This window comes from Tachypleus tridentatus, chromosome 9 (genome assembly GCF_004210375.1).
Source record: "Tachypleus tridentatus isolate NWPU-2018 chromosome 9, ASM421037v1, whole genome shotgun sequence".
In the NCBI taxonomy this organism is placed as follows: Eukaryota; Metazoa; Arthropoda; class Merostomata; order Xiphosura; family Limulidae; genus Tachypleus; species Tachypleus tridentatus.
Genome location: NC_134833.1, coordinates 77,187,538 through 77,202,693, shown reverse-complemented (window position 1 = coordinate 77,202,693; position 15,156 = coordinate 77,187,538). Strand labels below are relative to the sequence as shown.

Sequence of the window (15,156 nt, the reverse complement as noted above, 5' to 3'; positions counted from 1 at the left end):
GTTGTGTGTCCCCTCGTAGGGCTCCATGGTGGGTGGGGTTGGTGGGTATCGAAATTTTCCTTTTTTCCCATGGATCCTCCTTCAAAAATTTAAATAAAATAGTGAAAAAACAGTCAACGACCACATCTTGAAGACTCTGAGCAGCAATCTTAAAAACCTGTAACACATGTACCTCATTTTCTTATATTACATTCTCTTTCAGAAAAACCTTTAGGGCAAATGTCTTTTGACCTCTGTGGTTAAAAGGGTTGATTAATCAACTTCCACACCCATCTGTTCCTCCCACACATTCCATCAAACCTCAAGATCCACACCTTCAGTTTCAAATACAAGAATTTCTTCTGATACATCTTTTTCTCCCACCCCAAGATGCAAAACAATCATTCATTCGCGTCCTCAGTCACTGGAATCCCCTTCCAATAACAAAGACCTGCCCAATTGACCCAGAGCAGGATCCATGGAGGTCGATGGACCTCCTCCGACTAAGGACAGTAAGGAAAAAAGATGTGGTCGTAAACAGAAGGGTTCTCCAGCCACTTCGCCTACCCATCATTAAAAATGGCCACCTTGATACAATGGAACTGTCGACGTTTACTTTCTAATCTGGATGACATCAAAACACTGATTGCTTCCTACCATCCTGTATGTCTATCCTTACAAGCAACATTTCTAAAACCTGCTGATACAGTCACCATTCGGCAGTTTTCTCTGTACAGAAATGACAGGCTGTGTGATGACTACATGGAGGGGTGGCGCTATTGGTTGATCAGCATGTGCCCACCCTGTCTTTGTCACTCAACACACCCTTGGAGACCGTAGCCATCCGTGTTTCCTTGGGTCATACCATCACTGTTTGTTTTCTCTACCTGTCCCCTGGAGAGACATGATCAATCAGACCTTGATGCTCTCATTGAACAGTTGCCGTCTCCCTTTCTAATCCTGGGGGACTTTAATGGACATCATCCCCTCTGGGGAAGTGCTGTTATTGATAGGAGGGGTCACTCTGTAGAGTGTATGCTCTCTGATCACAATCTTTCTCTTTTCAATACTGGTTCTTCCACTTATTTTCATGCATCTAGTCAGTTCTTTACCGCTATTGATCTTTCGGTTTGCTCCCCTTCATTATTCTTCTATTTTTCATGGAGGGTTGACAATAATCCACTAAGCAGTGATCATTTTCCTATACTTTTGAGAGAGACTGACCATGGTCGATGCTACCCTACCCGCGTGCCCTGGTGGTAGCTGGATTAGGCAGGCAGGTCCACTTTCACTGCTCTCGCAGAACTTGATCCTGCCTTCGTAAATCAGCCATCAATAGACGACTGTGTGGCAGCGGTAACTGACTGTATTATACAAGCAGCTGCTTGGTGTATTCCTAAAACCTCGACACGTTTTCCACGATATCCTCATCCGTGGTGGAATCCTGCTTGCCACTTGGCACGGAAGGCTCAAAAACGTGCCTGGGATACTTTCTGTAGATATCCCACACTTTCAAACCACATTGCTTTCCAACGGGCCCGTGCACTTGCTAGGTGGGTAAGACGTTAAAGCCAGAAGGAATCTTGGATTAAGTTCACAATTAAGTCTTCTACCACCAGTTCCAAGGTCATATGGGACAGGATTCGAAAGGTCAGTGGGCACTACAATTCTGTTCCCTTCTCGATCTTACTCTCTGATGGCCAAGAGATAGCTGATGTCTGGAGCATTGCCAATACTCCAGGTGAAAGCTTTTGCCAGGTATCTAGCACTTCTGCTTGTTCCTCCACCTTCTTGGCCATCAAGAGTCAGGCAGAGCGTTCACCTCTTTCCTTTCGAACTGACTGTCTCTTTGACTATAATTGTCCCTTTACACTGGTGGAACTGAAAATGGCCCTTCATCGGTCTGGCAATACATCTGTTGGACCTGATGATGTACACTATGACATGCTGTGCTATCTCTCTCCTGCTTCTCTTGATGTTCTTCTAATTGTCTTTAACCAGATCTGGCAGGAGAATGTTTTTCCTGATGCCTAGCACCAGGCTATTATCTTACCTTTCTCTAAGCCTGGGAAAGATCCCAAGATTCCTTCAAACTGCCGTCCAATTGCTTTGATGAGCTGTCTCTGTAAGACCTTAGAGAGGATGGTTAATGCTCGTCTTGTTTGGTTCCTCTAGTCAAATAACCTCCTCTCACTTACCCAGTGTGGTTCTGACAACAGCTCTCCACCATGGACCACCTAATTTGACTTTAAACATCAATCAGAGAAGCCTTTCTCAAATGCCAACATCTTGTATCAGTATTCTTTGACAGTGAGAAGGCTTATGACACAACTTGGAGGTATGGCATTTTGCGAGACCTCCATACATATGGCTTACGTGGCTGTTTGCCATTTTTATTAAAAAATTTTTTAATGGACAGGAGATTCCAAGTTCGTATGGGTTCAACACTTTCCCATTCTTTTGTACAGGAACTTGGGGTTCCTCAGGGCTGTGATTTGAGTGTCGCACTTTTCAGTATAAAAATAAATACCATCACTGAACAACTCCCTCTCACTGTTGCGAATTGGCTCTATGTCGATGACTTTCACATCTCGTGTCAGTCATTGAACATGAGATATATTGAGCAGCAACTACAAACTGCCCTCAATTGTGTACTGAAGTGGACTACGGCAAACGGTTTTAATTTGTCTCTCTCTAAAACCATTTGCATGCACTTTTGCTGCCAACGGGGTATTCTTCTGATCCTAAACTCCATATCGGTGAAGTTTCGCTGCCAGTGGTCCCTGAGATCAAGTTCTTGAGGCTTATCTTTGACCGTAAGCTGACCTTTATACCACACTTAAAGCAGCTACGGGTCAAATGCACAAGAGCACTGAACCTTCTCCGTGTACTCTCTACTGCCAGTTTGGGAGCGGATCGATGTTCTATGTTAAAGATATATCGTGCTCTTATTCGATCAAAACTCGACTATGGATCAATGGTCTTCAAGGACTTTGACTCTGCACTGGGGCTTTCCACACCTCTCCAGTTCAAAGCTTATACATAGAATCTCATGAACCTTCTCTGCATCTTTGCCGTTTGCAACTGTCTTTACTATATTCTTTGAAACTTTGTTCCTTACCAAAGCATCCCACCTGGAGATGTGATTTCCTTCCTCAGTGGGCCATATGTTTTCAGAACAGATGATCTGCCATTGCTCCTTTTGGCCTTTGCATCCAGGCACAATTGGATGAATTGAGTCTGTCATTGGATAACATTGCAGAATCTACTGGTCAGCCAATCCCATCATGGCTTATTACAGCCCCCAAATGTGACCTTTCTTTCAGTCATCTGAAAAAGGCAGATACTCCCGATTGGAAGTACCATCTTTTATTTACTGAACATCTTTCGAACAATCATTTCGTTCCAGTTTATACGGATGGTTCCAAATCAGGTAATTATGTGGGCTCTGCCATTTTTTGTTGCGGTTTGGTGGTTGCGTGCAGAATCCCCTCTATAGCTTCTGTGTTCACTGCTGAACTGTACGCCTTATCTCTTGCCCTAGATCGTATTGAAGCTGAGCAGTACTCCAACTGCACTATTTATACTGACTCGCTTAGTTCTTTACTGGCCCTGGAATCACTTCATGTTGGCTCACATCATGTTCTCGCTGATATTCAAAACTGACTGGCCCATTTCTCATTAACATGTACTTCTATCCAGTTTTTCTGGATACCAGGCCACGTTGGTATTTGAGGGAATGAGCTTGCAGACACGGCAGCTAAATCTATCTGCTCTGGCACTATCACCACTGTGCCTATTCCGTACATGGACTATGATCCTGTATTCAAGGCTCGGCTCCGTGCCAGCTGGTAGTCCACTTGGAGTGAGCAACGTGACAACAAGTTTTTTCAAATAAAACCCTATATTGGGCTTTGGCCGTCTAGCTTCCGTAAGGTTCGGAAAGAGGAAGTCATTCTAACTAGACCACCTTGATAAAGTTTTTAGTTTTTTAATGGCCATTAATCTTTTTAATCTCATTTAAGTGTTGGATATTTATTCATTACACCTTTTTAATTGTGGTTCCCTTTTCAGAGTCTCAATCTCTCTAGTTCAATTTGAAATTGGAAAATGGCCAGAACATTAAATAACTCGACACCAGGACTGGAAAGGCCAACTTCAGGTGACTGACGCTGCTGTTTGAACTACTCGTTAGTTGTCCTGGCGAGTTGTTATTACAATTTTGCTGCATGTCTTTTAACACTTTTATTACTTTACTTTTCGGTACTGGCCATAATGACTCATAACCTGGAACCAAGACTGGAAAGACCAACTTCAGGTGATTGACAGTCGTTCTTGTACTTACCTGTTAGTCTTCCTGGCTGGTTATGATCATTACCATTCTGCTACAGGAAGCCCTTTACAACGTTGTAGACTGGATGTCAATTTTGGTTTTATGCCATTTTCTATTTTTAATTGCTGTTTTGTTTTTACCTTCGTTTCCTTTTACAAATTTTACTACATATACTTTACTTTTACCATTTTACCGGACATGTGGCTAATCATTCTTACAATTTTGCTATATATCTTTTAAAACTTTTATTATTTAACCTTTTGATAATGGCTGTTATGACACATAACCTGGAACCAGGACTGGAAAGGCCAACTTCAGGTGACTGACGGTGGGTCTTGTACTTACCTGTTAGTCTTCCTGGTGGGTTATGATTGTTATAATCATTACCATTTTGCTAGAGAAAGTCCTTTACAACTTCTCTTACTCTGATTTTTCTCTTAACATTGTAGACTAGGTGTCAACATTGGTTTTATGCTTTTTCTGTTTTTCAATGATGTTTTGTTTTACCTTCCTTTCTTTTTCTGTATTTTACTACATTTAATTTATTTTTACCTTTTGGCCGGACGTTTGGCACAGATAGCGTAGCTGCTTTGTGCAATAAAACACTAAATCAATCAATCAATTATATATTTTAGTGAAGAAAGGTTTTACAAATCATACCATGGGATTTAGTCTTAAAAACTTGTCAAAGTAAGCCTGTATTGTCATAGGGAATTGAAATAGCAAATATACAAAAACATTTATTTCTGTGTCAAATGTGACTGTGGTGCTTTGGCTGCTTTTTAGAAAGTACAGCTTACAATTTAGCTGATTTTCAGGATACTCTAAACATCATTGTGATGTGTTATTTTCTTAGTCTGTGTGTTCAATAGTAACTGGATTTGAAGATTAAAGTGCATGTTCTTTATGTTGTAGCATCAGCCAGTAGGTTAAAATGGACAGAATATGACAGACATATTAATTGTTTGTCTCACATAGACATTTTGGATTATTATTTATGTGTTAGATTATCTGAAGCTCATCTAAAAAAGTAAATTTTGTTTTATTATTTTAGATTATGTACATTGGAGTAGAGCATGTAATATTTTAACAAAACTAAATTTTGCCCTGTTGATAAAACCACACTGTTATCAATATTGATTAATTTTCCTGAATGTTACAAATTTATTCTACCTTTTAACTAGCATTTGCTTCCAACAGTCACTGATTGTGTGCGATGACTTATGTTTACCAATCGAGTGACAAGTTAGCAATTTGCTTTGAAACCCAGCTTGCACAAGTGCACTCCTTAAGATCCAATTTTGGTTCTACAACTGTTTATCAGCTGCTGCTGCTGTTACAGCATAGATTAGACCACATTTGAAAATATCAGAAAGCTTGCTTGGGCCAGTCAATAACATGAATGCCCCAAGAAACATTGATTGACCAATACCAAAGGTGTGCAGTCCATGGAAGCAAGGGAAGCAGTGCTTCCCTAATACATTTAAAAACAAAAAAATTTAAGTATCGACTAAATATGACATTATGAACTGGCAGTTCATTCATGTGGAAACATTCTACTATACCATATATAATCAGTAATCACCTTATCTGGGCAAAAGAGCAGTTGGGAAGAATCTGGACAACTACAACTCACAGAATGCTTCCTTTTTTGAGTTGATTTTTGCCTTTTTCCTATTAGAAAAAGCTTTATTTCTAATTGAAAACATTTTTGTTACATAATATATTCTTTAAACTATAAAATGTTTCTTACGTGAATAATTTTCTGAATAAAAATTTTAAATTCATACTTGTATTCTTTTATGGCATAAAGGAAGCAATTACCAGTTCATCTTACTTTAGAATACACAAAATATTGGAACTTATTGACAATTTATAGTCTGTATATTAAATTATTTAAATCTCAAAAAAACATAAGCAAAATGAATAATTTATAAACAAGTTAGTGTTTTGAAATTACTATTTTATAAACCAAAATGTACAATAAACAAATCAAATATAATAATAAAAAAAATTATAGTTACATTTCTTGCAGTATTTGGAAATGTTTGTTTTTTTCATGACCTGCACCACTCACTCGTAGCTATTTATTAATTTTCTGATGTTGTGTGATGTACAAGTGCTTTGAGTAGTTCTTAAATGACAGTTATTTTTGTGTATGCATATTGTTTTGTGAAATGTCACCCTTTAGATTTGAATATGGATTCAAAATATAATAGGAAAAATTATAACTGTATTATTGAAAGCTTAATTGTGAACAAGTTTGGTACAAAGAGCTTTAATGATAAAGAAAGCATCATCAGAAGTGGTAGACAGATATCAGCTTTATGCCTGACTGTAAGAACCAAAGCATTATATTTGAAAGTCCAATGTAAACCAGTATGACAGAACATCTTGGTTAACTGGTTGTTCCAGTGTGCAGAATCTTTTCTGCTGGCTGCATTTACAGTGAATTTGGGACATGGGACAAATGCAGATTTGATGATTTAAATAATATGCACAAGGCAGTTAAAAGATAGAAATTCCTCTAGTTGTTTATTTTCAACTTTAGGCCTAGCTAGATTTGGAAAATCTTGGATTGAATTCCAACTAAATAGCCAACATAAAATAAATGTGAAATGCACTATGAAAAGGTGAAGAGGAATAGAGACATTATAAAAGGACTAATTGATGTGGTATGTTATTTGGGTGAGCAACAGTTAGCCTTTAGAGGTCATGATGAATCACTAGATTCTGCTTACTAATGCAATTATGTGGAATTGGTAAATTTGTGCAAGAAATATTTATTATTGAAATCCAGAATGGCCTCATTAATTGTGTAGGGAAAGTATTGTTGAATGAAATTAAAAGCAAAATAAGTGTTCTCCATTTGTGGCTCTTATTTTAAATGCAACTACTAATGACACAAAGATTGAATTTAGTGTTGTTGCAAACCATGAGAAAGAACAAGGAGTGTTGCAGTTCATTTGCAAAATTCAATCATTCTCTTTGCTTTTTGCAAAATTAACAAAGTATGTGCACCTTTTAGATACTGAACTGAAGAAAAGATTCCTGAAAGTTGTCATTGGAATTATAATCACTGCCTTGTTGAAACTGTCTTGGAATATTGTTGATAATTTTGACAACTGGGATACTGAAATCTTTATCTGTGCTCAAGCACTTTCATCAAGTCGTGGAATTTTTGAGTTGAGTTTCTTGTTGAATATATTTGCCAATATTTTTTCTTATACAAATGTTATATTTGATGTCCTACACAGTAGGTTATTTGACATATTGTATTATACGAATAAAGTGAAAGAAATAGTGATTATTCTGAAAAAAAAAAGAGATGACTTTGATGAATTTTGGGCAGCAGTCAATGGATTATACTTTCCCTACTAAGTGAATAAGAAATGATCCTGAAGAAAACATGAAAATAATCTACAGAAAATTATCTTATGAAATTTTGGATGCAATTTGTGGCCAAATTGAAATTAGGTTTCAAAGCTTGAAAAACATAGCATTTCTTGAGCTTCTTGACACTGAAAAAAAAACAGGGAGAGAACAAAAAATACTTCCTGAATTAGTATTAAAATCATTGCAAGATAATTTTGATATTCATCACATGAGAAGTGAACTTTTGGTTTTAAAGAAAAACCAGTGAATGATTTATTATATTGTTTGTGAAATGCCAAGTAAGATGCAGCCTTGCAACAACTTATAAAGTTGTGTGAGTCAACCTTGACTCTTTCAGCCACCAGCGTCTCAGTTCGGCATTCTTTCTCTTATATAAAAAGAATACACAACTGCATTTCCAATTACGATTGAGAAAAAGCTTCTTAAGGAAATAAAGACTGATAGTTCCTAAGAAGATATAATAAATTTATTTAATGAAAAGGAAAGGAGGATTGAGTTAACATATAAATAAATAATTGAATATGTTGTGTTTTCATCTTTATTGGGAGTACTTAAATATGATTAATAACTGCAAATAATTAATTTTGTCTTTATTGGTCATCCTGTACATATTTTTATTTTATAATCCAACTTTTGTGTTTTTACTTCACCATCAGGACAAATCACTGTATGCCTCTGATCAATACATGTTCCCTTCTAAGCTCTATCAAGAAGTCAGTAGCTGGTTATTGCTACTGACTATTTTGAATTAAATAATCATAAAACAGCAGACCAAATGATTCATCCTGCAGTTTTGGAACTTGTATGTTTATGTGTTTATGAGAACTGAAACCTAGGTGAATCAGATTGAAATGTTTTTTTAATAAATCCATTATATTGACAAAGTAAACATCCTTCATTAACTCTCTAGATCTGGGTGGAGTCGTATTCCCTGTGTAACCATAAGAATATACAGAACATTAAATATAGTAAGTGTATTTTAATGACATTTGGCAGACTTTTAGTAGAGATTACAAATCTGTTATAAACAGAAATTTTATTATTTTGAATGAAGTACTTTTTATTTAAAGATTTTTCTGTAATTTACAAAACCTTTACCAAGTTAGTCTGAGTGAAAGATGTTTTTTATAGTCAGATAAAAAATACTTCTTTTCACCTCACAGGCTTTGTATTTTATTTGTGTAATCTTTAGAGCCTCCTAAATGGATATCAAAAGTTTTCTCTGAGTAAAATTGTATATTTTACTTATTATTTCTCTATCCTAACATTTACTGTAGTAAAATCAGCAGTGTAGGTTAAAATGAAATGTTAAAAATATGAAAGGTACTGTTGCACACTATTTGTTCTTCTAACCAAAGCTACTAGACTTTTCATGTTTGGGTTAACTTTATTTTATAGATTTGCAGAGTATGTGTAAAAGCCATGCATCATAACTAGACAAATGAGTTACAAGAGCACCTCAACTGAATTAAGATCACTCAACATAATGTATGCATGCAAATATTGCAAGAAATTTTTAATTTCAATTTCCATGTTTAACATAATAGGTTTCATAATTTTACGTTCTAAATACTTTTATAACAAGAAATTAATTTGAAAAACTATCTGGACTTGATATTATTGCTACATGCAGATGAAGCATTGTAGGCCTATTGTTTTGTAATGATGGTGGTGGTTAAAAAAAATAATTTAAAATATGCATTTTAGAATACCAACTATTACCATGCACAGAAAGCAGAATGTACTAAAACCACTATTCTTCAACTGGTTTCTAACTAAGCTGTTTATAGATTAAACAAGTTCTGTCAGCTGGTCAAGCTGAACATTCTAAAAGGCAGACAGTAAAACTGAGGCTAAATATTTTTTGATCTAACATCCAAATAAACTAGCCATAAACTGAACTTTGTTAACAGAAGATGCTCTATATGTTAGTTTTAAGTGGTTCAGTAAATGTTACAGAAAATTATAACCTTGTTATAGAGTTAGGGTATAGAGAATAACAGACAGAATATAAAGTTTTACCAGAAAAAAAAAAAAAAATTATTTGAGAAGTTTTGGAGATTGCGGAAAGGAAATTTGATATTTTTTACATGAAGAAAAGTGTGTAATCTTAACATAAAAATAACTTTGCACTCAGAGTAGTCAACTCTTTGAGAAATTTTTAGTGGAAATCTCTAATATTTCTGATGTTTTTCTACAAAAGACTATTAATGCCTATTGAAAGCTTGTGAAGTTTCATGAATACACAAAAACGTATTGGAATTTATATTATGGAAATTATAAAGGTCAGTTTGGGCTCACAGATCTGACCAGTTCAGTGAAACTCATTATGTGAAGTTTAACTAAATGTATGTCCTTCTAGAAATACACTTTTGCTATTATAATTGTTGTACTTCAGCATATTGCAGTTTCATGAAATCTGATTCTTCCCTGTTTATTATCTTTACATTGTCATTTTCTTTCGTAGGATGGGACAACGCTTGGTAATAACGGTAATAATGAACCAGCAAAGCGACCTCGATCGCTGACTGATCCTTTGCATATCTTTACACCTCCTTTAGGCTTATGCAACTCTCCTTCACCAACACGTGCAGGAAAGGTGAGTGTAGTCATTTTCTTTAGACTGAAAAATGTGAATAATTTATATCAAATTATTTTTATTATTTTTTTTTACATTTATACTGTTCTTTTTTGATTAGATATGGAAACATGGTGAAAATTAATCCCAAATCTAATCAAGTTGTATGGCACTTTTTTATATGACTAACAAAATTAATGCCATAATGAAATGGTGGGGAAAAAAGATAATCAAGTTTACATCTCAAACTAGTTCAAAAGCTACAGGCTTGGTAAATCCAACCAAAATATTGACTCCAAATTGACACATTTATAGTTCTCATACTATAACTTTTAATATGTTTTGTATACCTTCTAGAAATTTTGCAAACTTTCAGTAAGCATTTATTCAACAGCATCATCACCATTTTTAATCCTCTTCTGTGCATGTTACAGAGTTATGTTCAAAATTTAATTGAACCACTTTAAGATGAATGCATTGTAGTGAAAATACTATTATTAAGTACATTATGAGTTAAAGTTTTATATTACCTAAGTTTTATTCTTTTATTTTTAAAAAGAAACACCTAAAACAGCAACTAAACTTTACAAGCTATTATACATGATACTGTTAGAAAATAATGTAGACTGTCAGCATAAAAAGTCAAATTAAAGTTCCACCTGTCTTTCCTTAGTGTTTGGAAAATTTTCAAGAATTTCTTGATGGGAGGTTTAGCATTCTAATATTTCTCCCCTCGGTGTGTATTCCTGTACATGGTGAGGGGACCTCCCAGGGAAGGTTCTGTTCTATCTGGTTACCTTCTCTGGGATCTAAACATCCACCCACGTGTTTGCCGTGCGTGGCGACCCGTGAAGGGGAGGAGAGGATCCTGGTGGTTGAGGGGTCCAACCCTAACACACCACTTTGGCCTCGAATTCCTGTAAATGGGCGGCCTTTGGGTGGCCCCCTTTGGGTCAATTGGCTGGTCCACTTGGGCTAAAGTCAACCAAGTACTAGTGTTGGAAGTTCTCAACGGGTGTTGTGGACATTGTGCCTGATGCTGGTGTTTGGGTATAGTGCTCACGAAATCCTGGCGTTGCTGCATTGTCCTTGCGTGACTTTGTAGTGCGTCCCCTTGTAGGGCTCCATGGTGGGTGGGGTCAGTGGGTACCGAAATTTTTTTCTTTTTCCTATGGATCCTCTAAAACATTTAAATAAAATTGTAAAAAACAGTCAATGGGTAGCGACCACGTCTTGAATACTCAGAACAGCAATCTTCAACATCAGTAACACACGCACCTCATTTTCTTATATTACATTCTCTTTGAAAAACCTTTAGGGTAAATGTCCCCTTTTTTATTCAAAAGGGACTAGAGGGACTTGCTGGCTCTCCAAAGTCAGTAAAGAAACTTGATCTGGTGACATATTGGTTGAAACATCCACATCCCAACACAGTGAACTCCTCTTGAATTCAAAGGCAATAGGGGATATACCTATTGAGGTTACACCCCATGCTACCTTGAATTCTTCACGAGGAGTTATTGTTGAAAGGGATTTGAAGAACGTTCCCGAGTCAGAGATTCTTGCTGGTCTCTCCACTCAAGGAGTTTCTGCAGTGAGGCATCTCCACTGCAAAGATGGAGTTACACTGCCAACAAATGCCCTCGTTTTAACATTTATTTCACCACGTGCACCTGCCACCATCAAGGCAGGTTATCTCATTTGCAGGGTTCGGCCATACATACCAAACCCTCTTCGATGTTTCCAATGTCAGAGATTCGGCCACTCAAAGACATCTTGTCATGGTTCCCTGACATGTGCTCGTTGTGGAGGCAAGGACCACGATGCCTATGACTGTGACATGAACCCACATTGCGTAAACTGCAATGGTTCTCACCCCTCTTACTTTCATTCTTGCCCAAAATGGTTGGAGGAAAAAGAGGTGCAGCGTTTGAAACCGACACATAACATTAGTTATCCTGAGGCTCGGAAATTGCTGTCCACAACTCCATCTCGGACATATGCTGCTGCACTTCATTCCACAACTACAGTGGGAGTGCAGACAGATCTCTCTGTGCCTCCAAGAGAATCGTTTTCAAAACAAATGAAAAGCCTTTTGACCTCCGTGGTTAAAAAGGTTGAATCGGCTTCCACACCCATCTCTGTTCCTCCCATACCTTCCAACAAACCTCAAGATCCACGTTCTTCAGTTTCAAATACAGGCATTTCTTCTGATACATCTTTTTCTCCCACCACAAGAGACAAAACAATTATTCGTTCGCGTCCTCAGTCACTGGACTCCCCTTCCAATAACAAAAACCTGCCCACCCGACCCAGAGCAGGATCCATGGAGGTTGATAGACCTCCTCCGAATAAAGACATTAAAGAAAAAAGACGTGGTTGTAAACCGAAGGGTTCTCTAGCCACTTCACCTACCCGTTCTTAAAAATGGCCACCTTGATACAATGGAACTGTCGAGGTTTACGTTCTAATCTGGATGATATCAAAACGCTGATTGCTTCCTACCATCCTGTTTGTCTTTCTTTACAAGAAACATTTCTCAAAACTGCTGATACTGTCTCCATTCGGCAGTTTTCTCTGTACAGAAATGACAGGTTGTGTGATGGTCGAGTACATGGAGGGGTGGCACTGTCTTTGTCACTCAACACACCCTTGGAGGCTGTAGCCATCTGTGTTTCCTTGGGTCATACCATCACTGTTTGTTCTCTGTACCTGTCCCCTGGAGAGACATATGATCAATCAGATCTTGATGCTCTCGTTGAACAATTGCCATCTCCATTTCAAATCCTAGGGGATTTTAATGGACATCATCCCCTCTGGGGAAGTGCTATTATTGATGGGAGGGGCCGATCTGTAGAGCGGATGCTCTCTGATCACAATCTTTCTCTTTTCAATACTGGTTCTCCCACTTACTTTCATGCACCTAGTCAGTCCTTTACCACTATTGATCTCTCAGTTTGCTCCCCTTCATTATTCTCCCATTTTTCATGGAGGGTTGACAGTAATCCACCAGGCAGTGATCATTTTCCGGTCCTTTTGAGAGAGACTGGCCGTGGTCGATGCCACCCTACCCGCGTGCCCTGGTGGAAGCTGGATCAGGCAGACTGGACAACTTTCACTGCTCTCGCAGAACTTGATCCTGCCATCGTAAATCAGCCATCAATAGACGACTGTGCAGCAGCGGTAACTGACTGTATTGCACATGCAGCTGCTCAGTGTATTCCTAAAACCTCGACACGTTTTCCATGATATCCTCGTCTGTGGTAGAATCCTGCTTGCCACTTAGCACGGAAGGCTCAAAAGCGGGCCTGGGATACTTTTCGTAGATATCCCACACTTTCAAACCGGGTTGCTTTCCAACGGGCACGTGCACATGCTAGGTGGGTAAGACGTCAAAGCCAGAAGGAATCTTGGATTAAGTTCACAACCAGCATATCTTCTACCACCAGTTCCAATATCATATGGGACAGGATTCGAAAGGTTAATGGGCACTACAATTCTGTCCCCCTCTTGATCTTACTCTCTGATGGTCAGGAGGTGACTGATGTTTGGAACATCGCTAACACTATAGGTGAAAGCTTTTGCCGGGTATCTAGCACTTCTGCTTGTTCCTCCACCTTCCTGGCCATCAAGACTCAGGCAGAGCGATCACCTCTTTCCTTTCGAACTGACTGTTTCTTTGACTATAATTGTCCCTTTACCCTGATGGAACTAAAAATGGCCCTTCATCGGTCTGCCAGTACGTCTGTTGGACCTGATGATATTCATTATGACATGCTGCACCATATATCTCCTGCTTCTCTTGATGTCCTTCTGATTGTTTTCAACCAGATCTGGCAGGAGAATGTTTTTCCTGGTGCCTGGTGCCAGGCTATTGTTTTACCTTTCTCTAAGCCAGGGAAAGATCCCAAGATTCCTTCAAACTACCGTCCAATTGCTTTGAAGAGCTGTCTCTGTAAGACATTAGAAAGGATGGTTAATGCTCGTCTTGTTTGGTTCCTTGAATCAAACAACCTCCTCTTGCCCACCCAGTGTGGGTTCCGTCGACAGCACTCCACCACAGACCACCTAATTCGTCTTGAAACATCTATCAAACATCTTGTATCAATATTCTTTGACATAGAGAAGGCTTACGACACAACATGGAGGTACGGCGTTTTGCGAGACCTCCATACATATGGGTTACGTGGCCATCTACCCATGTTTATTAAAAATTTTTTAATGGACAGGAGATTCCAAGTTCGTGTGGGTTCGACACTTTTCCGTTCTTTTGTACAGGAACTTGGAGTCACTCAAGGCTGTGTATTGAGTGTTACACTCTTCAGTATAAAGATAAATGCCATCACTGAACAACTCCCTCTCACTGTTGCGAATGGGCTGTATGTAGATGATTTTCACATCTCATGTCAGTCGTCAAACACGAGATATATTGAGCGGCAACTACAAACCGCCCTCAATTGTGTACGGAAGTGGACTCTGGTGAATGGCTTTAATTTCTCTCTCTCCAAAACTGTATGCATACACTTTTGCCGTCGACGGGGGTATTCACCCTGATCCTGAACTTCATATCTGTGAAGTTTTTCTGCCAGTGGTCCCGGAGACCAAGTTCTTGGGGCTTATCTTTGATCGTAAACTCACCTTTATACTACACTTAAAGCAGCTTCGGGTCAAATGCACAAGAGCACTGAACATCCTCCGTGTTCTCTCTTCTACCAGTTGGGGGGCAGATCGCTGTTCAATGTTAAAGGTATATCGTGCTCTTATTAGATCGAAACTTGATTATGGATCAATGGTCTATGGCTCTGCCAGACTCTCGGCCTTAAAGATGCTGGACCCCATTCATCACCAAGGACTTCTACTCTGCACTGGG

General features: G+C 38.3%; 1 protein-coding gene across 3 annotated transcripts in view; it reads left to right on the top strand.

Moving 5' to 3' along the window:
• LOC143225543 (P2R1A-PPP2R2A-interacting phosphatase regulator 1-like) overlaps positions 1-15,156 on the top strand; it is a 64,038-nt gene that overhangs the window by 28,699 nt on the left and 20,183 nt on the right. For all 3 annotated transcript variants that reach the window (XR_013013917.1, XR_013013918.1, XM_076455181.1), the window contains exon 6: positions 10,176-10,307. Coding sequence is in view for 1 of the 3 variants with exons in the window: in XM_076455181.1 (XP_076311296.1) it covers positions 10,176-10,307 (132 nt within the window). In the remaining 2 variants the exon portion in view is untranslated. The remainder of the gene's footprint in view (positions 1-10,175; positions 10,308-15,156) is intronic.